This window comes from Neofelis nebulosa, chromosome 12, assembly GCF_028018385.1.
Source record: "Neofelis nebulosa isolate mNeoNeb1 chromosome 12, mNeoNeb1.pri, whole genome shotgun sequence".
NCBI classification, from domain to species: domain Eukaryota; kingdom Metazoa; phylum Chordata; class Mammalia; order Carnivora; family Felidae; genus Neofelis; species Neofelis nebulosa.
Window position 1 is genome coordinate 36,304,319 of NC_080793.1, and position 23,498 is coordinate 36,327,816.

Below are 23,498 nucleotides of genomic sequence, written 5' to 3' on the forward strand. Positions count from 1 at the left end.
CTGGGATAGAGTTCGCAGTGCTAAAGGTAGCTGTCCAGCCACTAGGCCCTGCCTGTTGGCCGGGACTTGTCGCGGCAACCCGTGCTACTGTGCACATGCACTCTGGGGGAGAAGCCAGCCTTTGCTACTGCTAGCAGCTTCTCTGCCTAAAGCTCTGCCCCAGCATCAGCGACTGCAGCTGCGTGATCTCATTTACAATTTTATTGTGTGGCCATGGGAGACTCACTCCATCTCTCCGTGCCTCAATTTCTGCATTTACAGAAAGGAAGAATAATAATGACAGCACCTCCCTGATTGAGTTGGATCAAAGCTCAGCATAAAAGGTGAATGAGCGGCTAAGCACAGCATGTGCAACAAATAGGAGCTGTAAATGTATCAAATGTGTCCATCCTGGAGTTTCCTCAAGGCCTACCCGGCACCCCGGTGGGGCTTTCTCTGCTCAGAATTTCTCTGATTGCTCTCATATCTGGGACCCTACCTGATCCCTGTTAACACTTCTGGGATGTGAAGGGCAGACGGAAGCTCCTACTCCCATTTTGCCAGGGAAGCAATGGAGAGCCAGAGAGATGGAGCCCGTCTCTTTCCCACTCCCAACTGCAAATGTCACTTTTCCGGAGACCTGCGCTCTGCTTTGGGCCCACTTACCCGAGCAAAGCTCTTCCTCTCATCAGGCCTCAACTTCCTGAAAATTGGTGAGCGGGGACACCCCAAATCCCTTCCAGTTTAGACACTGTCTAGAGCCATGCGTCTGACTTAGGAGAGCCTCAGGCCTTTCCCTGAGCGGAAGGGTGAACCAGGATTCTAGATATACGGTGGGCACATGAATTCATGGATAGAGCTGCCAGCTGCTGAGCACAATGCCAGGGAGACTGGTGCCAGACACGCTGGGTGACACAGAGGTGTGCAGGGTGCCCCTCAAGACAGACGAGGCCCTAAGGCACCCACAGGCACAGCCATGGCCTTGTTAAGGTCCAGGCGGCCTGTGCTCATTGCCACTTACCTAATATTGGTTTTCTATTCAAAAAATTTTAATAAGTGGTACATGCAAATGGTGAAAATTTCAGATGATACCAAACGTAGACAGTGAAAAGCAAGTCCTCTCCCCACTCTTTTCTCCCCCCACCCAGCTCCCCTCCTGGGAGGGAACCACTGTTATAGTTTCTTCTGTGTTCTTTAGAGATTTACATAGAGTACTTGAATGAGGGTAAGATATACGTATATAAATAAGTGTATTACAATATATATAACTCCTTCCTTTAAAAAAATTTTTTTAATGTTTATTCTTGAGAAAGAGAGCGAGACAGAGTGTGAGAGGAGGAAGGGTAGAGAGAGAGGGAGACACAGAATCTGAAGCAGGCTTCAGGCTCTGAGCCATCAGCACAGAGCCTGACGCAGGGCTGGAACCCATGAACCACAAGGTCAGGACCTGAGTCGAAGTCAGACAATTAACCGGCTGAGCCACCCAGGTGCCCCTATAACATCCTTCCTTTTGAACATAAATGGTAGAATTCTATATGCACCGTTCGATTCGATTTTATTTCTTAGAGATTGTTCCCTATCAATCGAGTGCTGCTCCATTCTTTTTAACAGCTACATAGTATTCCACTGTATGGAATATCATAATTTATATAACAAGTCACCTGTTGGTCACTTTCAATCTTTTTCATTTTCCAAAAAGTCTGCCTTGAGCATCCTCTCCACATTTATTTTTCCACAGGTGGGACTATGTCTGCAGGATAAACTCCCAGAAGTGGAAAGGCCAGATCAGTGTGTGTGTGTGTGCTGTGAATTTTGAAAAATACAGCCTCTATTCCCCAAAGAGGTTCATCCCCTGAAGTGAGACCTGTTTCCCCAGTCTGCCTACATAGTGTAGCATCAGCATCTTGAGTCATTGCTAATCTGTTTTTTTAAATGTTTATTTATTTTTGAGAGAGAGAGAGCACAGGTGAGCATGGACGAGGCAGAAAGAGAGGGAGATAGAGGATCTGAAGCCTGCACCACACTGTCAGCACAGAGCCCGATGTGGGGCTCGAACCCATGAACTGTGAGCCCATGCCCTTAGCCAAAGCAGGACGCTTAACCAACTGAGCCACCCAGGTGCCCCTTATTGCTAATCTTATAAATGAAAAAGGAGACATTATGGCTTTAATTTAATTTCTCTTCTTATGAGTAAGGTCTGGCCTTTTTTTTTTTTTTTCACATACTTTTATTTTGGAATCATTTTTAAATTTAGAAAATTTGTAAAGGTAGTACGGAGAGTTCCCATAAACTTCTCACCCCATTTCCCCGGTCATTAACACCTTATATAACCATGGTTCATCTGCCAAAACAAAGAAACCAACATTGGTTTCTACTAATCGCTAAACTCCAGATTTTACTTGGCTTTGGAGCAGTTTTCACACTGGTGAGCGTAAGGTAAATGTGTAAGCTGAAGGTGACGGTGCACATGCCAGAGCCACTACTCTCCCCAGAGGCTGTGGGTGACTGTGATTTACATCATTCCCCGCACAGTGCAGCCCACGGCCCAGGCCTCGGAGCTGGAAAGGCAGACCCAGCGGAGAAATGATTGCTGTTTCTCTAAGTTCCTCTGGGAGAGAAATGCAGTTATTGTTAAATCACTGCATTGGCTCTTTTTGGCAGCATTCCCATAGCTCTTGGTATTCAGGTAGAGGGAAGAGCATGTGCCAAGGCATAGCGGTATGAAACTTCACCAGCTTTAAAGACCCCAGGACACAGGGCACCTGGGTGGCTCAGTCGGTTAAGCGTCCGACTTCAGCTCAGGTCATGATCTCATGGTTTGTGAGTTCAAGCCCCGCGTCAGGCTCTGTGCTGACAGCTCGAGCCTGGAGGCTGCCTTTGATTCTGTGTCTCCCTCTCAGCTCCTTCCCCACTGGCACTCTGTCTGTCTGTCTGTCTCTCTCTCTCAAAAATAAGTAAACATTTAAAAAAAACAAAAAACAAACCCAGGACACAAGCAGTCCTTCTTGTCTAGTGAAATTCACACAGTACAGAGAAGGCTTGAGCTAACAACTCCATGCCAGTCCCTTCTCTCCCCTCCCAGAGGCCACGCTGTGGTTGCTTTGGTGTGTATCCTGTCCGAACTTTTCCGGAAAGGTGAGCTTTTCAGGGTGCTAGCAGTGAAAAGAAAGTCCTTTCCCACTCTTTTCCCCCCTCCCCCAGTTCCCCTCCTGGGAGGCAACCACTGTTACCAGTGGGGGTGGCTGGCGATGACCACGGGCAGACCTTGGGAACTCTCCTCTTCTTTTTTTGTTAATGTTCGCCCCTCCCATGCAGATAGCACTTCACACTAATAGCCAGCTTCTTGGCGCGACCCATTTGAGTCTTCTGGCCTCTCCAGGGGGTGGGCGGGACCGTCTTATCAAGCTCTCCTTGGACAGACTAGAGGAAGCTGAGGCCAGGAGCCGGGGTGGGGGGTGGGAGAGGGTAGCTTGTCCCAAACCCCAAATCGCACAGCTAGTAAGAGGCAGAGTTGTTCTGCAACTTAGTTCTGTTGTCGCTTCCTGAAAAATAGCAGTGGTACCAGAAATGATGATAGCAAAGCTTGATCGGGTGCTAGGAGCCGTGTACACGTGACCTCAGTCACATGTAACCCTCAGAACAACTCTGTGAGCTACATACTGCTCTTGGGCTGGTTCCGAAGGTGAGGAAGCTGGGCTCCGGGTGAGGAAATGGTCTGGGGTGGTGGAACTGGGGTCCTAAGTCAGTTGTGTCTGTGCCCCCCCCCCCCCATCCCCCGCCAGAGTCTGTAGGCTTCGCTGCTCTGGCCCTATGCCCTCCTCAGCCCACAGCTGCCTGATAGCACAGCTTAGAGTTTACTGGGCATTTTCACTGTCACACTCACCAGATCAGTGGGACCAGTGCTTCTGTGCAGTTCCTGCCTTAATTTCCCCTGGGCAAGTGCCTCCATCTATCTCCCCTTACCCTGTTTTCAGGGCTTTCTGTGTCTGCTCATCACCTGAGCCCAGGTACTATCTTCTCCTCTCCTTACACTTCTTCTTCTTCTTCTTTTTTTTTTTTTTTAAGTTTATTCATTTATTTATTTTGAGAGAGGCAGAGAGAGAGGGAGACAGAGGATCTGAAGCAGGCTCTGTGCTGACAGCAGAGAGCCTGATGCGGGGCTTGAACTCATGAGCCATGAGATGATGACGTGAGCCAAAGGGTGCCAGGTGGTAGTCTAGGTAAAGCAGAAAGGACAAGAATGAAGAATGGCTGCCCTCAGGGAGCTTCTATTCTCCTGGAAGAAGACGGCTTCTGCCCTGAGGCCTACATGCTTCTGCAGGCCCAAAGCCAATTCTACCAGGGCCAGCTCAGAGCACCCTGCCTTCTTGCCATTTACTGGGACAGCAGCACATCCTGGTGTTTGTTCTAGAGGCCCCAAATGTTTCCCACTCGAGACAGGCCTTCCTCCTCCAGTTGCCCCGGGGATGTCGCTGCAGGCTCTGTACAGTCCCCTGGCTGCTCCTGGGGATCACGTGCCCGTGTGATTTACCGCGCCTCATAGCGCCACATGTCTTTAAAATTACAGTGCCCATTTCCTGCTGAAATAATTTCCACAAAGAGTGGCTCCTATTACCGCAAGAGGCGTGCAGACGTCATGATTTATTATTATTTATGGTCCCAAGGCCTTGTTTATGCAAGACGGGTTAGGTGCGTGCGATAGAAATGCCATTATGCAAATGACATTGAATGTCCTTACTGCGCCTAAATAATTTCTGTGTTGGACGATTAAACCTCATCTGTTATTGATATGGGCTGCAGTCGGGCTATTACAGAGTCCCAACAGTACTTACTCCCAGTAATGGGAAAATTGAGACAGAGACACCAACACAATTGCCTCAAGTGTGCCGTGATGGTCAGAAAGGAGTACATCTCCGAGGCCCACGCAGAGGGAGCCTGCGGACCCCTCTGGATAAATACGAAAGGCAGCGCCCAGCAATAAATCAAGCCCCAGGTTTGAGTGGGTGCCTTGGAGGATTTGCGGCCTTCCAGTTGTGTGATTTAGCTATTTGATTTAGCCAGGGGACTAGGCAGGCCCACACCCCCGAGTGCCGGGGTTCCCTCTGCTGAGGGAGCCGCCAGCGTGGAGGGGAGGGTGCAGGGGAGAAAGGTGGCCGCTGGCGACACCACCGGGCATCCAATCTGCTGCGCCAACGCCACCGGCCGCCTGCCGCCCAGCCCCTGCGCACAACCGCCTGCCTTCGAGAGCTCTCTCTCGCTCTTGCTCTTTCTTTTTTTTTTTTTTTTGACACAGCTGTGAAGTCCCATTTTGATCAGTGTTGATAGCTTATGAATTCCAAAATTGACAAAATTTACAGAAAAATGAGGATAATCCATCTTCCTTAGCAGCCTGTCAGGAGCTGGCCATACTTCATAATCTCCAATTACAGATGCTATTTTCCGACATTTACATGCAGATATTAGAACCAAATGAAAATGAGAAACAAAGAGAGAATGGAAATGCAGCTATTTATATGTATAAAAGACAAACAGGTAAATTCAAGACATTTAGATTGGATTTGGGGTCCCTTTAGGAGGCTGGAAAGAGACAGCCCTGAACACGTGGGGTTTCAGAATAAAATGGTGAGACACGTGGCCTCGTCAGGCCTGCCCATGGTCTGGCAGTCTGGGTTAAAAATGGGTGAGCTCCACTGGGTCAGCTGGGGATGCTTGATTTGGGTGGGGGCACGTAGGGCATCCCTCAGGGTTTTGAGGGGACTCTGGGGATCACCCATAGCTCATGCTAAGCCATCAAGTCCACACATATTTCACAAATGAGTGAGTTTAGACCCTTCAACGTTCGTTTTAAGAAATGGCGTGTGTATTGCAATGGGGAGGCAGGAAATGCCACTGGAGTCCGCTCTCTCTCCTGGGCAGATTTCAAAAAGTTGGCGCATCCTGGTGACCAGTGCATCAACTGCTCCTGAGTAGGAGACGTGTGAAGGTACCACTGTCTGTCAGAAGGGCTCTGGCCAGGTGCACCAGGATTTGCACCAATAAACTTCTAAAATGGCATATAAATAATAAAATTAATGGGGAGAGAAAGAGTTCTGATATATGGATCATCCGCTCCCTTCTCGAGGCTAATCTGGCTGAGGGAGGAGGGTCTGGGAGGAGGCTTTGTAATGAAAATGTTCTTCCCATAAAATTGAAGGGAGAACAGCCTTGTTGCCCTCGCAGCTGTATGTGGCACTGGCTTCTGGAAAGCCGGGGATATTAATTAGTACTGCTTTGGATTAAACTCTCCCAACCATGTCGGATGGTACGATTTTTTCTCTTTGTGAGCTTGACACGGATTGCGAGGAGAAGTCTGCCCGGGTTTTCCCAGCTTACTATTATTGCTGAAGTTTTCTTTTATTTGGGGATCAAGCCTCTTCCTCTCCCAGAAATGAAAATGAGGTATTTCAGGGTTTTCCAGGGCAGTTGGGCAGAGAGAGGCTGTTTTGTTGGAGCAGGCAGAGGAGGCAGAGATGGTTGGACAGGGAGAGGTGCCTTGAAAGCTTTTGTTTGTGTGAAGCCTGTTCCTAGCCAGCAGTTTTATATTATTTGAGGTTTGATTTGTGGGAGAGAGGCGAAGGAAATAAGACCAGGAGGCTAAATTTAACGTATGTCTGTGTAACAGAAAAAGGAATTGTTAAAAATCAAACTCCAACCAAGCTCTCAGAAGTGTGTTTGTTTACACGTCCAGTCTCAAGGCCAAGGGCTTGCTTATTTAAGTAAGTTATAGGTATTAACGCAGAAGAATGATTATTATGCTTTGTTTCCAGGTACAAAATGCAAGATTTGTGAAATTAACACACAACTGCAAAATGCAAACCTATTTTCAATAATTAAAAGCGAAGCTCTAAGTTAACCTTGATAAAAAGGCAAATAAATAGAATCACTGTTGTCACTGTGCTAGTTTTTTTTTCTATCATCTACATGAGCTAACATTTGGCCTCGGACATAATAGCTAAAACCTAAGCCTAGTGTCTCCTGCCTTCAGTTTCTGATCTCTCTAAAAGCCAGATTACCTTCCGTAAAGAACACAGTGCCTGGGCCAAGCAGTCAGATGCTTGATTTTTCCTTAACAGTATTGGCAATGTCACGTTTCTGTTTGTTTCTCTATTGTTTCCCACTGATGTTAAGATTAATTGCTAATTCTGACATATAAATCTGAGCATGGCTGTCCTCTGAGTTTATCGTGTAGGCTGTCCTCCAAGTCTAAGTGGGGAAAAGAAAGAATAAAGTTAATGGCGTCTGTGGCTGAACCCATCTGGAAACGTTTCCTGCGGGAGATCGTTCTTGAGCCAGGGTTTCAAGGGGTGGATAGACAAGGATCGGCAGAGAGGAAGGGAAAGGGTACTCAGGGAGGGGGAATGTCAAGACCAAGTAGGTGTCTGAAAGGACTGGAGCGTGTGAAACCATCCCTGGTCTAAGAGCTGGCATCTCACTCCCTGGGCCCAAGCACCTCCTCATGAGGCACTCGGAGTCATGGACAGAACCTAGTCTGACATTCCCCCTCCCCCTCCCAGCTCACTCGACTCCCCTGCCCTGTGTTCTCTCATCTGTCCCAGGATGGGGTTGATGACAGTTGGCAGAGAGGTGGTACATAGCACTTTAAGATCTTGGACTTGGGGTCTCACTGCTAGGGGGTGATTGGGTGTGCCTCACTTTCATCATCTGCGGAAGGGGGGATAATAATATCCACAGGGTTGTTGTAAGGATGAAATAAATGAATGTGTCTTAACACCTGGAATCACACCTGATGTGTAGCAAGCATCCGGGGAAGTCCTGTTATTCTGACTGTTATGAAAAGCATGTAAGGGTCTAGGTGAGAGCCGGTATAGGCTTTAGACTTGCAAACCAAGGGGTCTTGGTCTTCTCAGCCTTTTTTTCTTTTTTTTCCTGGTGCTTCTCTTGCATGGTTTCTGTTTGGCCCTTGCAATCCTTGGTGACAGAGAGTGCACTCCCTCCCAAGACTGCCCGTGTTTGCCTTTGCAGAATATCACCCTTTAGAAAGTTCTGTCTGATAGGGAGCAGATGGGGTGGAGAGGTGGCCTCTGGCCTGGGGAGTGTGTGTGTGTGCGTGTGTGTGTGTGTGTGTGTGTGCATGCACGTGTGTCACCACTCAGCAGCAGCAGGACAGAGGTGGTGGTGTTGGGCAGGGGCATCCAGGCCTACCTCCCTGCCCCCACCCTATTGATCTTGCAGTCCAGAGGGAAATCTCCTTTCTTTATGGCCCCAAGATAACCTCTCTCCTCCTGCAGCTGGGAAGTCAGTCCGAAAGAAAGTGCACTATGAGCATCTCGAGGTGCCCCCTCCACTCTCATACCAGGTACTTTAGGATGGGGAGAGGGCTCCCTTTGCATGCCCCCGTTCAGGGCCCTCGCTAGCCAATAGACCTGCATTCCTTTGGGGGGTAATGAGTCTCTCTGCCCTGCTCCCTTCCTAGCCCTGTAGCAGAGTGGGACATTGAGCCCCGCCCCCTGCCCCCCCCCCCCCCCCCACACCATGGACCACCTGGGAGAAGTCCATGAGATTTGGCTGCCTAAAGATGGAGCTCTGATTTGGGAACTGTCTCTCTTCTTCTTCATGTCAGGATCTGGATCTGCTCATCACACAGACAGGCAGAGCCTGAGCAGGACCTGGGGCTCCCAGGTCAGGGTGTCCTCTTCCTTCCTCCCCTGAATGATTCCCGTCCCTCCCTCCTTCTCTTCTTTCCTTCCTTCCTTCCTTCCTTCCTTCCTTCCTTCCTTCCTTCCTCCCTTCCTCCCTTCCTCCCTTCCTCCCTCCTTCCCTTCCTCCCTCCTTTCCTTCCTTCCTTCCTTCCTTCCTTCCTTCCTTCCTTCCTTCCTTCCTCCCTCCCTCCCTCCCTTCCTTCCTTCCTTCCTTCCTCCCTCCCTCCTTTCCTTCCTTCCTTCCTTCCTTCCTTCCTTCCTTCCTTCCTTCCTTCCTTCCTTCCCCCTACACTACATCTTCTTATCACTTAGGAGGCCTTGACCCCTGGATCCTGGCTCTCATATTCCAGAAGTGGAGCTTAGTGCTCCAAGCCTTGTCATTTCTTTTCTTGCATTTGGGAAGGCAAGAGCTGGAATGCTCTGAGCCCAGGGCCTTCTCTTCCCCCTCTTCTGGCAGAACTCTTAAGGTTCAGGGTGAGCCATAGATTCGTTTGCCCCTTCTCGCCCTCTCTTGCTCAGTTTCACTCAGGATAGGTCCTATCTGAGTGACAGAGAGGGCACTCCCTCTGCCTACTGGTGGGATCCAGCTTCAAACCAGGCCAGAATGCTGCCTATAGGCATCTCAGTGGGGAAGCAGACGGGGTCCCAAATTACTAGGATAAAGTAGCATGGAATGAATGTCCTAAAGGAAGTGCAGGGAAAATGCCTTGGGAATTCAGAGAAGAAAATGATCTATTTCAACCAAAAATCTAAGGAAAGCATCAGAAGCAGATGCCATTTGGTCTTGACCTTAGAGGACAAGGATTTAGACTGGGGTGGGGATGGGAAGACCCTGTGAGCAAAGGTATTGGGTGCAGTGACCTGGACTGTGAGGGATTAGTGTGTGCAGTGTGGTTGGAGTAGCGGACGCTGTTTTGGAAGTCGGGTGGATTGGAGTTGAAGCTGGAAAGGTCCGTTGGAATTTGGATTGGGGCTGGTATGGTTGGCTCAATATTAGCTGGAGACAGCGTGAAGCCAGAGAGAGTTTTTAAGCATAGAGCATTCTGGTTGCAAATAGCACAGTGGTTAGAGGCGGGAGAAAAGGAACACTTAAAAAAAATCATATACACAATCGCTTTCCATTTCTAATGAACTTGTAGTGAGCCCTGAGTTGATTGAGAACAGCGTGAGTCAGCCAGGTGATGAGGTCACCAGAAGAGCAGAAGGAAGCTTCTTATGCCCCAGTCAGAGAGAACATGTCCAGAAGAAGGAGTGGACGACTGTGAGCCCTGCATTGGACCCAGGAGGGAGGGACGCTGCCACCCGTGGCCTGAGAGGACATTTGTTGGGACTGGAGCCCCAAGACCAGTGTACGGAGGCCTAAAGGGACAGTTTTAGCACTTCCTCAAGGCTGAGCTGGGCGGCCTTGGAGTGGTTGCCTCAGGAAGCAGTGAGTTCTCCATCACTAGTGGGTTTCAAGCATCAGATAAAAGATCAGCCTTTGCCGTAATTCCCGAGCTCCTTTGGGCCCTGAGATTTGGGGCCCCTAAAATTCTCTAAGTGGTCAGGGAGGAAATAGGGGACCTCCCGGTTAGTCATTGCTGGGAAAGTTTCTCTTGGACAGAAACTACAGTATCTCATTCCAACCCCCTCCCTGGGGCTTTCCCTGCTACTCCACATCACCTGGGAGTGCGTCGTGGGGGGTGTGCCGGCAGGCTGCAAACAGAATAAGGAGAGATGAGTCAGTTACATTTCTCAGGTCTCTTCTTGGAAGCTCCTTGGTTTCACTGCAATCCATTGTGGCGCAAGCACAGGCACAGAGCTGGAGAGCCAAATGAATAGAGGGCATGTCTCACCCATGCCCTAGTACTTTCTGAGAAATAAAAGCACCCTGAGATCACTTATCCTCTCAGTGACCCTGGGAAGCACCTCTGGTACTGTCGGCAGTGCCGGGCCAGGGTACCTGTCCCAGTTCATTTGGTTCCACGGGCATTTATGTCACATCTGTTCAGAGCTGGGCACTGGGCCAGGAGCTGTTGTCACTAAGATGAGGGAGACATAGTTCTGTCCTCATGAAGTTCACACTCTAGTTGGGGCATGAGGGCCCTAAACAATTAGGTGTATGATGCAAAGTGATAAGGGTGGTGACAGAGGTATGACCACGTTGGTGTTCTAGGAACACACAAGAGGGGAAATCGGGGAAAGCTTCCTGGAAGGGGCAGGTCATTCAGAATCCTTGGCAGTTCGTTCCCTCAGTCAATACTAACAGTACCAGTGTAGGTTATGGAGTACTCTTGAAAGCATCATTTATGTTCGCTTATAGCAAACATTTTTTAAAAGTTTAATTCATCTTTATTTTTTTTAACTTTATTTATTTTGAGAGAGAGTGCACGTGAGAGTGGGGGAGGGGCAGAGAGACCAGGAGGGAGAATCCCAAGCAAACTCTGTGCTGTCAGCCCAGAGCCGGACACAGGGCTCAAACCCACGAACCATGAGATCATGACCTGAGCCGAAATCGAGAGTCGGATGCTTAACCTACTGAACCACCCAGGTGCCCCAGAAGTTGAATTCATCTTTTATTAGGTTTAGTGGGGATGGAATGCTAAAACCTTGTTTTTTATTTTTTACCCTTTTTAAAATTAAACTTTGATTTTGAGATTATTGTAGGTCCATGTGCACTTATAAGAAATAACACAGAAGGATTCTGTATACCTTTTCCAGTCTCTCGCTGTGGTAACATCTTGGAAAGCTATAGTACAATATCACATTGGGATAGTGGTGTTGAGAGACTTAAGATACAGAACAGTACCCCCAACACGGGACCCCTCCTATTGCCCTCTTCGGCATTTTTCAAGTGTTTGTTTACACGTCTGGCCCCGAGGAATCAAAAAATGAGAATAAAAAGGACTGCCCTCAAGGCCTTGACACTCTTATCACCTACCTTGTGCCTTCTCACAACGTTGTGAGGAAGGTCATATATCCTCATGTAACACATGAGAAAAGGGACCGAGAACGTGCCTGGCCTAGTTCCACATAGCACGAACTTGGCCCATCTTCCTGGATCCAGGGTTGGTGGGCTTCCTAGGCCATATTCTTCCCCTGATGACTGCCAGGCGTCTGGATTCAGGGACCTGGGTAGAATGGGCGACGCCTTCACTGACCCATAGAATGTGGGCTAAGCCTGACCTCAGCCACGTCAAGGTGAAACCCAATGCGCACGTCGAGGACCACACCTGCGTGGAGCACAGACCCTGGGTGAGGCCTCAAAGGCAGAGCGGCCCTGACAGTTCTGGTCCATCTCCCTCATTTGACAGCTGGAGTCACTGAGACCTAGAGTAGGGCGGGGTCTGCCTCAGGTCGAACGGGAGTCCAAGGCAGTGTCCGGTCTCCAGGCTCCCTGCCAATTGGTCTGATCCACTATAATCAAGACAGAACTATTCCTTAACATATGTTGTGCAGGTGCAGTTTTTGTGTGCCCAGGTTTAAAAGTGTGGAACCTTCCTCCTCCTTGCTTGCAGACTCAGAGCTCTCTCCCTAGCTGGAAGAGTGGAGTTCAGCCTGTAGGTGGGGCACTGCAGAGAGGAGGACGTCCCCCTGCAAGTGTGTGAGCTTTCTCCTCAGGGCTTAGGTAGTAAAGTCTTCTCTAATCCCAACTCCGCTTCTGGGGTAACAGGCCAGCACTGAGCTTGGAGCTGGCACACCTGGGCTCCCCTCTCTGAGCCCCGTCCCTGTGTCTGCCTGCACCCCAGGATTCCCAAGGACGTAATGGGCCTGCAGGGACTTTGCAGGCTGGAAAGGGCCAGGCACACTGGAAGCCTTATGCTTCCTGTGTTTGGAACCTTGGAGTCCCTGAAGATGGATAAGGAACAGACTTCAAGAGAGCAAATTCCTGGCCGTTTCCTCATCCTCTGGGGTGCTCTCATTATTCTGCAGGTGTTTGTTGGACAGCTGATGGGTGCTGGCAAGTGGGGTCATGACTCAAATACGTGCTATTTCGGGTTTTTGACTTTAATTATGGAGAATTTCAAAAGTAGACAAAATAGTCTAATTAACCTATAAGCATCCTGCCCCTGGATTCAACAATTCTCGACTCATGGCTAGACCTGTTCCATAGGTACCCCCACTTCTCCCCACACTCTGCTTTATTTTGTAACAGCTTTATTGAATTTGAATTTTTATATCATAAGATTCACTCAGTTGAAGTATACAAGTCAGCGATTTTTAGTAATTTATGGAGCTGTGTCACCAACACCAACAGCCCGGTTTTAGAACAACCCTGTCACTCCAAGGAGATCCCTTGTGTGCATTCATAATCAACCCCTGTTCTCCCGCCAGCTCTAGCTGACCCCTGCTCTGCTTTCTGTGGCTGTAGCTCTGTCAGTTCTGGACGTCCCACTTAGCATCTGGCGTCTTTCACGTAGCATGCTTCTGAGGCTCACCTGTATCACACGCCTCAGAGCCTCGTTCCTTTTTACTGCTGAACAGTACTCCGCTGCATAGAGAGACCACATTTATCCATTGCGTACATAGACTACAGGGTAACTGCAGTGAACTCTCTTAGTTTTATTTTGAAGCAAACTCCAGACATCATTTCACTTTATCTGCAAATGTTTTAGAATGACTTTAAAAGATGAGGCCTGGGGCGCCTGGGTGGCTCAGTCGGTGAGGCGTCCGACTTTGGCTCAGGTCATGATCTCATGGCTCGTGAGTACAAGCCCTGTGTTGGCTCTGTGCTGACAGCTCCGAGCCTGGAGCCTGCTTCAGATTCTGTGTCTCCCTCTCTCTCTGCCCCTCCCCTGCTCATGCTCTGTCTCTTTCTCTCTCTCTCAAAAATAAACATCAAAAAAAATAAATAAATGAAAATAAATAATAAAAGATGAGGCCTTAACAAGCATAATAACCATGACTCCATGATCACATCTAAAAAGTTAGCAAATCTGTAATGTCCTCAAATATTTCAAATACACAGTTTGTGTTTGCATTTACAATAGTTTCATAATATGTCATAATAATTCTTTCACAGCTGTATTTTTTACAGTTTATTTGTTGGAATCAGGGTCCACACTGCGACCCACTGATACGTGTCAAGTCTTCTCTAACCTATAAGATTCCCTCCATCTCTCTTTTCTTGCCTTGGAATTCATCTGTTGAACAGGGCACCCACACCTTGTCATGTGGCCAGTTACAGAGGCAAAGAGCATCGGCGGTGGCAGGGGGAGTGGAGATCAAGTGCACGTCCTCAGGCAGCTGGGGAGGCAGAGGCCTGGGAAGGGAGACACCTGCCCCCAGGGCCGGGCTCCACCCCAGTTGCCTTAGGCATCCAGACCCCTCTGCCTCCTCAATCTCAGGTCATCAGGCCAGGCCCCGAGGACACACCTCCCCCGCTCCAGCTTGTGCCCTCCTCTGGGAAGGTGTTAGGTGGGCAGGTGTCTGGTCCCACAGGCTGGGAGCAGTTGGCCTGGCACTGGCCCAGCTGCCGAGGCCATCTGAAGCTCGGCAGCGAGCCTGGAGGAGCTCAGCAGGTGACGGGGAAGCCTCTCTGGCCGAGGTAGCCACCAGAGGTAGCCAGCCCTGCAGCCTTGTCCCCATGCCCTGCCCTTCTTCGTGCTGCCCTCCTTCTCACGTGTCTGTGTTTCTTCTCTCCTCCATGCTATGGCAGTGGTGCCCCGTGCTGATGAGACAATACTTGGTGCAGCCCCAGGCAGTCCTTTTCCAGGTAATTTCCTAGGGACCCGAATGACGCCCAGCACCCACGTTCCGGGAGCACGTGCCTCCTGGAGTCCCCTTTAGGATTCCTTATCCCTTGTGGTGCTTAGTTTCCAAAGTGCCGTCCCTGTCCTTATCCTTCAGATCCTCGTGCTCGCCCTGGCAGGCAGGCAGCAAGGGGTTCGACTGAAATCTCCTTTTATTAATGAGGACAAGGAGGCTCCGAGAGCTGGCCTGGCCTGCCTCAGGTCACACAGGTGAGAAAGAGGCAGCGCTGGGGGGAGAGCCCTGTGTTATTGCTCCTAGTTCATTGTTCTTTCTACCACAGGGTCAAAGGCTATGAGTGATACAGATAAACATGAGCTGAGGAAGTCCGCTCCCCTCCCCGAACCTCAGTTTTTCCAGGTTGGGGAAGATGACCCCGAGTATCCGTCTGGCTCAGACACTGGAGAGTGTAAGACTTTCCATCATCTGGAGCACGGCGTCCGCTGTGAGGAGGGTGTGCATCCCTGGCGGGCTTGACCTTGAGCCCTCCCAAGAACCTGTGGCAGCAGGCAGAGAGTTTTATCCCAGTTGGTTGCCTTGGAGTGGACAGTCTGTGAATTGCCGACTTCGGTTCATTTATCTTTCTGGGTCACAGTCAAGGATGGCACCAGGGGGCCCTGGTGGGAAGGGAGCAGAAGCCCAAAATAATACTCTAAGAAAGAACCCTAAGAGCTCAGAGAAGTTGGAAATGTGGGACGCAGCTGTTGCCTTGTGACTGTCAGTGGTGGGGAGGAGAGCAGAGCTATGTTGCCAATGTAGGCGCACCTGCACACTTCCGCGCATGTGACTGCCCTTGTTCAGTCATCTTCAGCCCTTGGCTTCCCAAATAACTATGAGAAACAGAAGTAAATTGTCACTGTTCCCAGAGGCACCAACAATGCCTTCTCTCTTCTCTTTTTCTCTCCTGATCTTCCTTTTTTTCTTTTTCTGTCATTCTTTCTACCTCTCCCAGCCTCCATTTTCACAAAGGACTTGAGGTGTCCTGAAAAATAAACAATTACATGTATCTAAATTAGTAAGTTAAGGCTGAAAAGAAAGTTCAGAAATTATGTAGTGAAAAAGGGAAGATCATAACACCAGGTGCAAGCAATGATGTGGTTGTGGTAGTTTAACACTGAAATAGACTGAGCTTCCTGGCAGCCAATGCAAAAAGGGATATATAGTGGTTTCCAGTGTTCCTGTTGTTCAGCCACAGGCAGGTTAACCATTTATCAGGAGAAAAAACTGGCTTCTGGGGTATTGAATTGCAGGAGGGATTGGCAAGGACTTTGAATATTCAGTGGCAGTGTCTTCAGAGGTTAACAATTTTTTTTTTGTATGGTGCTTCTATTTCCTCTAACAAATGTTGAATGCCTGATATGTTATCACAGATGAGTGAAAGCACTTCCCCAGAGCGTTTAAGGGTGGACAAGGGCATTGTTTTCTGGTCACCTGACTTGATGAGGGGAGAGGTGGGAGGGGGGCAGGGGAAGGTTGACATATCACTTGGAGTTCTTGTTGAAACACTTCTCAGTTAATTTTGGAGTGTTGTGGTTGATGTCATGCTACTGGATCATATATTCATTCATTCATTCAAAAAGCACTTCAGGGGCTCTAGGGATGTTCCATGCTCTCAAGGCAACCTAGAAAGAGATAGACAAACAGCCATTAAACATGGTGAAAAGTGATCATGGAGGTTTGTGGAAAATGCCATCAAGTGTAGAAGCATACACAAGGGAGTCATGATTTCATTGTAGCATGTGGGGCCCTGGAATGGCCTCACTGAGGAGGTGACATTTGAGCTGGGTCTTGTGGACAGTGTAGGAGTTCTGTAAATGACTGAGTGAGACAAGTCCTCCGGGCAGAGGCAGGCTGTAGAGCAGCCACTGTAACAAAGAAGCAGGAGACTGGAGAGAGTGCAGCTTCCTTTCAAAATCATAGCAGCTCAAAGGGACAGGCAGTGATGAGGACTTAGGGAAAAAGTACACACCAACCTAAATGGCAGCATCCCCTGGCTCGTACAGGAGCAGGGTGAGCACTGTGAGTCCCACCAAAGAGGAGAGACTAGGCAGGGGGCAAGACCTGCAAGGTGGTGGTGGTAGGAGGGACAGTTGGCAAAGGGCTGCTGAGGGCCGGTTTCTAAGTCCCCTGTCCCCAGAGTCCCCACTCTTTAGGGACATTCACTTTACCTTCTGGCAGCCAGTGGTGGTTGGGAGACTGGATTTTGAGACCTCCTAGCACATGTGTAACACAAGTTAAAGATTTGGTGTCTTGGAAAGTTGATCCAAACTCAGCTGTCAAAGTGACTGGGCAAACTTTTTGTAAAATGCTTTTTAGTTTATTTATTTTTGAGAGAGAGAACAAGCCGGGGGGTGGGGTGGGCAGAAAGAGAGGGAGAGAGAGAATCCCAAGCAGGCTCTGCGATGTCAGAGCAGAGCCCGACGTGGGGCTCGAGCTCATGAACTGTGAGATCATGACCTGAGCCAAAACCAAGTGTCAGACGCTCAACCGACTGAGCCACCCTGGCGCCCAGTGACCGGGCAAACTCTGACGATGAATTTATGGACTAAAACAAAATCAAATAGCAAAAAGACCCTTCCAACGGGACATCAAAGAAATGAAGAAATATCCCTATTGGCCACCCTCTTTCAATTTTCTGAAACTCAGGTTGGGCTCTCCTTTCTTGGGGGAAATAAAGGCTCTCCCTTGCAGACCCAGCTGCCCAGCCTGGCATCTAGGAAGGGTAGGTCTGGCAGTGGGGCGGGGAGGGGCGCAGGGATGCTGACTCTTCATTGAGATTGCTGCCTGGACTGCCTGAAGGTCACTCATTCATTTGTTCACCCATGTGTTCACTGTGCAAACCCTTCGCAGGCGGATCCCAGCCGGACTACCTTTCCGTCTTTGCCTCTTACAGTTTCACTTCCTTCAACTATTGTCATGTGCCCTGTTTCAGACCACTCCTGTCCTCTTCCCTCTGAACCTTTCTTCAGCTCTTATCAGCCTTGAGGGTTTGGGACAGCTCAGACCCGGGCTGAATAAAGCCCACGCAAGAACCCTTTCCTGGCCGCTTCCTGCTCCGTGGTCAATTAACGTCTCTGTGTTCCTGCTCCCCTTCGATAAAGCTTCTGGGGCCACATATCTTTTCCCTTGGGGTTTGTGGATGAAAGTCAAAGAGCATGTCTGGGCTTCACATGCATCTTGTGCCCAAGAAAGGCTCAATAAATACTGAACATTCATTATGCTCAGGCCTCCACCAGCGCCCTTGGTAACACAGACAGGAAGGGGCCCTGTCCCCTACCCCAGGGTCCCGGGAACCCTAGAAGACACCATCTCAGAAGAGACCCTTACAGAAGTGTTTTGACCTCCTGTCTTTGCTCATGGCGATACGCTGAAGGAGCTTGTTCCAGTGAGCTTTACTTCCAAGGTCCTTTTTCAGCAAATGCCTAATGGCTAATGCCATGACCAAGTCTCCTTCTACAGGGAATGAAGTCTAGACAGTGACCTTTTCCCAACAGCTTCTTGCTGCATAGAATGAAGACTTTGCTGGTCCTGACCTAAAGCAAGAAAGATCTTTTCATCTCCGCTTCTATGTGAAACAAAGATTTATAAAACAGGGCTTCTTCTTTCTGTGTGTGGGAACCTTGGGTATTTTTCTGTTCTAGTCCATTCTAATTTCGTTTTTTTTAAAACATTGGCACTAGCAAATTGATTTCACATCTGTTTATAGGACAGGATTTACGGTATGGAAATCATTAGAGTAACTGTCAAGACTTTGGAGTCAGATTGATCCAGTTTGGAATCCTGGCTCTGGCACCTAGAAGCCGTGTGACTTTAGGCAAGCTACTTCCTTTCTATAACAAGTCTCAGTTCGTCATCTGTAAAATGGGGATAACATAGAACCTATTTCGTGGAGTTACTGTGAGGATTAAATGGAAGATTCAGGTAAAGCTCCTGACACAGAGCAATTGATCAATAAATGTGAGCTTTTGACGTGATTGTGAAGATTATGGTTCTTACTGCCCTGACACCTCATGGTGAGGCCAGTGGGGCAAAGGCAGGGCTCCTGCCTCCTAAGAAATGGTAGTTAGGAAGGGCTTCCTGGAGGAGGAGGCATTGGATCAGGGTGGCAGGATGACTAGGACCCACCCTGTAGTGAGCATCCCAGAACCACTTGTTTCCTTTTGAAGGGCAGGTTTGTTCCCAAGGATTTTTGACTGGACCTAGAGCCGACCACGTTAGATGCCTTTGCCTTTCCCATTTAGGTCTCCAATCCACCTGGAATTGATTTTTGTGTCTGGTATAAAGTAAAGATCCAATTTCTTTTTTCCCCCTTGTTTCTGAATGGATAACCAGTTACCCCCGCACTGTTTATTAGAGTCCATCCTTCCCTGCTGATTTGTACATCACCTCTCTCATATATCAAGGTTCCATCTATGCACAGATCAGTTTCTGGACTCGATTCCGTTTCATTGATCTATTTATCTGTCCCTGTGCCAATCCTACCCTGTCTTAATTACTACAGCTTTATAGTGATATAGTCGGGGAGGCGTGTCCCTATCATGTCCTTCTCCTGTAGAAGCCTGTGCTCTTCTCTGCATGTTTCCGAATCAGCCTCTGCTGAAGATGATTGAGAGCCCCAGAGCTCTGGACAGAGCTGTCCTCGGTGAGACTCACGGCAGGGTGCCTGGGCCTGCACCCTCGTGGACTCACTGTTGCCCACCACCCCAGGCTGAGCTGCCCAGGAAGTACTTTCTAGTTCAGATGCAGAGAGAAGCACCAGGAATGTACCCGAGTCTGAGTCCCCTCTGCCTGCCACTTACTCAGTGGCTCCCCTGGTTCCCTTCCCTTCCCTGATTCTGCTCAGTCCTCAGCATCCTCCCCAAGGTGCCTGTGTCTCCTTTCAGAAGGCGGCTTCCTTCCCTGTCCCTGTCTGCCAAGGATGTAACCCTGGACAGACAAGGATGTGCCCTCCATTGCGATGCCAGCGTCCTGGAGGGAACTGCTCATGCCAAGAGTTTGGGTACACAACCAAATTCTTTGGCTTGGGCGTTTGCAGATATTTTCTGTACCCGAAACTAGGCCTGGGGGTTGCGTGGAAGGAAGAGACCTGGAACTCACACTTCTAATTTGGTCTGTCTCTGAGTGGGAAGGCCCAGGTTGGCATCTTCTGGAGGCCATTTGACAGTGGCTAGGATGTCAAGGAAATGACTCATCACAAGCTCTGATTTCATGAAATGGCTTAAAGGAAGGAGCATGACCCTGGGCCAAGTGCCCATGGCTGCTGTGGACTTGCTAAATCAGATGTGTGCACCTCACAATTTGCAGCACATAGTTTACATGCTGCCGGAATTCAACACACTTGCCAAACTGTGGTTCATTTGGTTTGATGTATTGGATTTTGAGTGAGAGTTTCTGGTGGACTACTCCCTGGACTTGGATTCTGCCCCATTGGCCATGGACAAAGCCCTCTTTGCCTTGGGCCTCAGTTCAGTCATCTGTGAATTGAGAGTTTGGCATGGATGAGGTCTCAAAGTCCTTTTAACCTTGTGTCTGTGATTCTGCGTCTGTGGTTTAAGAGCATTGAAATCAGAAACTTTTCTTTCTATCCTCTTGGCAACAAGACTGTTATTTCCGTCTTGCTTTTAGTTACTGATATCTCCCTCACTGTATTCAAGACATTGTCGGTGGCCACTGGGGCTGGGCAAATGGAACCTGCAGGCCACAAGAAGCTAGGTTTGAATTCTTGTGAAGCTGCACCTGACTCCTGCCCACCTCCCTCCTCACCCGGGGAGAACTGTCGACTCTGGATACCTGTCTTGCTCCATTGAGCTGAATCTGCCTTCTCAACACTGGGGGGTTTGCGAGCCCCCCGTGGGCCCTGGCGCTGGCCTGGGCTAACCCAGCGAGGTGGCTGAAGCCCAGAATGTGGCGGTGGCGTTTGGCTGGGGGGCTTTGGAGTCTTGATGCTGAGACATTTCTGTTTTGTTTCCTCTTTCAGACCACTGAGTACTCAGCTATGGCCTCGCTGGCTGGAGGGCTGGATGACATGAAGGCCAACCTGACCAGCCCCACTCCCACCGACATTGGGAGCAGCGTGCCCGGGCCACAGTCCTACCCCATTGTGACAGGTGAGGGCACCTGGGGTGGGGGAGAGAGAGAGAGAGACTGACAGAGGGAGACTGAGAGTGCCTGCATGGGCGGGGGGAAGAGTGGCTTGGTGCTTTTGGACTTGACGGGCCATTTTTGTTTTAGTAAGGTTCTGGGGCCCTGGAATCGGTCAGGCAGGATACTGCCGGGGCCCAGAGCTGCGGCTGTGATGAATCATGGCTGTATTTGCTCTGATAAAGCCAGCGGAGAGCGAGTGTCAAATGGGCTGTGGGCTGGGACAGGTGGCAAGAAAGGCCCATGACAAGAAGGGCCGTGGTGACTTCGGGATCTCCTGTGGATACAGCCAGGAGGTTCAGAGGTCTGGGATTTATCCCTCTCACGAGAAGGGCAACCCTGCCGGTAGGGCTTGAGAAGGAGCAGACTCCTGGCAGATTGGCATTGGTATTTCGGGTTTCCAGGCAGAGACTGAGTCAGGAAAGGTAAGAGGTTTAGGCTGGAAGGTGCTTGGCGTATGCAAAGTAGCTGCCTTTCTGGAAGGCCCAGGGCCAGCCTCTTTAGCCGTCAGTGTAAAGATTGAGTTTGGATCCTGGAGGCACATTGCTGGATTTGAACTTGCCATTGACTAACTGTGTAATCTTGGGTAAATGTATAAGGATTCCGGGCTATGTTTTTAAAAAAATCTCTACAGTGGGAATGGTGTTATTGTGAGGATTAATTCATTAATACATATAAAGTGTTTAGACTCTTATTTAGCACACGGCAAGCACCCAATACACGTTGCTGTTATTCCTCTCAGAGCCTTCTCGTGGTGGCCGGTCACATTGTTGGGTTTGCTGCTGCAGAAAAGGCTGGACCACAAGGGCTGAGTTAGGCAGACACCTCTTCCTGCTCCAGCAGCAGTGGGATAACATGGGGGGACAGACCCTGGAAGTTTGTCCGAGCTGGCAGGCAGGAAGCAGTCTCAGATACTATAAAGACAGATAATAGGAGGCTCAAGGGGAGCACTTGGGCCAGAGCCTTGGGGTCCAGCGGGGGGTAGCAGGATGTCCCTGGAGGCTGGTAGGCAGGACACGGTAAGAAGTAACAGAGACAAGGGCTTCTTAGAAGTGCAGGCGGGCTATGGTTGTGTCGGGGAAGCTGGGGATTGTGCTCAAGTTTGAGTTTTAGGGGAGAGGGCTTGATGTCACGTAGGTTCCGAGACAGAGAGAACCCAGCTCTGAGACCTGTGCTGATAGGTTGGCACTGAGGCTCGTGGGGCTCAGACAGAAGCAGTGGAGGCCCTGTTTGCAGATCTTGGCAAGCTTCTGGGGGCAGCTGAACCAGCATAGGTGGGGAGGGGTCAGCACTGGGACAGGGATAGAGGGTGGGGAGCCTCCGTTAGAGTGGGGCTTTACTAACAGCACAGATGTCCCATGAGGTCCTCTCCCCTGATGTCACAGAAGGTTTCAGTTGACCCAGGCAGTGGGTCTGGGTGTGGATTGGGTTTTCAGGTAAATCTTTGACCAAAGACTTGTTTGTACTCCAGACCCAAGTCAGAATCATGCTTGATCTTTAAAAAAAAAAAAAAAAAATTAATTTTGGAGATAATTCTAGTCTCTGACCCATTGTTACTACTTGTGTTGCTTTTCACTTTCATCTTTCCTAAAAACACATGAAATTACCTGCTGTAGAATTTTAAAAGCACTCAGGTAGTGGATGGCTACTTTGGAAGAAATATTTTCTGCCTTGCTCTGCAGAAAGTAGAGATAGTGAGCTCTTTTGCATGCCCTTCCAGAAAGGTGTGTTGTCCTGGGTGTTCATTGCCAAAGGGATATTTCTCTGGAGGACCACATAGGGCTGTGAAAGAAAGATATGCAGTGGCAGATGAAGGCTGTAGGGGAAAGTCAGGGTTACATTAAATGAAGAGCTCTTACTGTATCTAGGGCCACATTGTGATCATGTGCAATTCTGAGCTATTTTACTTTATTAAAATTCTTCAAAATTTAGTTTATTTTTTAGAAGTTTACCCATGTCTTTATTTTGCTTGATCTTGCATAACGGTATGCTTGATGTTGAAATATTGGAAGTATTCTAATTATAAATATAATCATTAGCTTTTTTTGTGAGTAAACAATGGCTAGCTAGAAAAATAATAGAAGAGTCCTTTAACAATAGTACCAAAAAAACCAATGCTGAGGAAAAACTCACTTTAAACTCCACCAAGGGACATAAAAGAATAAATGGAGAGAGATAACTTGTTCTTGGGGAGGAAGACTCAATATCATAAAGTTGTCAGTTTCTTCTAAGTAATCTACTAATTCAAAGGAATCCCAATCAAAATAGCAACAGAATTTTTGGGGGAACATGTCAAAATGATACCAAATACTGCAAAAATAAGCACTGAAGCATAGCTAAAAAAATTCTGAAATAGGGAAATGAGCAAAAGTTGTAGCCTATTTAAAAACATTATGATAAAGCAGCAGCACTTAAAACTATTTTTTGTTTTTTTAAGTTTATTTATTTACTTATTTATCTAAGTAATCTCTACACCCAGTGTGGGGCTTGAACTGATGACCCCAAGATCACGAATCATTTGCTTTCCCGACTAAGCCAGCCAAACACCCCTAAAACTATTAGTAATGAAACTGAAGTTATGGACACATATAATGGCCTAGAGAGTCCTTAAATAGATCCAAATAGATATGGGTATTTATAAATGTAATATTTCAAATAGGTAGAGAAAAAGATAAATCGTTCAGTTAATGGTGTTGGGACAACTAGGCTTGTTGGATACATACCTCACTTTTTATATCAAAATAAATTCCTAGTTGACCTACACTTTCAATGTAAAAAATGAAACCATAATAAACTAGAAAAAAATGAGGGATACTTTTTTAGAATCTTAGAGCAGGGAAGGCCTTTTAACATCTGTTCCAAATATAAAAGACAAAGAAAACTAGTCTAAATGACTTTTAAAAATGTAAGTCTTTTGTCTGTATGTAAAAACATTCAAAAGACAACAAA

At 48.6% G+C, this 23,498-nt stretch overlaps 1 protein-coding gene across 4 annotated transcripts in view; it reads left to right on the forward strand.

Moving 5' to 3' along the window:
- PAX5 (paired box 5) overlaps positions 1-23,498 on the forward strand; it is a 195,746-nt gene that overhangs the window by 88,646 nt on the left and 83,602 nt on the right. For 2 of the 4 annotated variants that reach the window (XM_058694895.1, XM_058694896.1), the window contains exons 7-8: positions 14,317-14,373; positions 20,386-20,515. In XM_058694895.1, the coding sequence (XP_058550878.1) occupies positions 14,317-14,373; positions 20,386-20,515 (187 nt within the window). The remainder of the gene's footprint in view (positions 1-14,316; positions 14,374-20,385; positions 20,516-23,498) is intronic. The other 2 variants (XM_058694897.1, XM_058694898.1) reach the window with 1 other exon arrangement.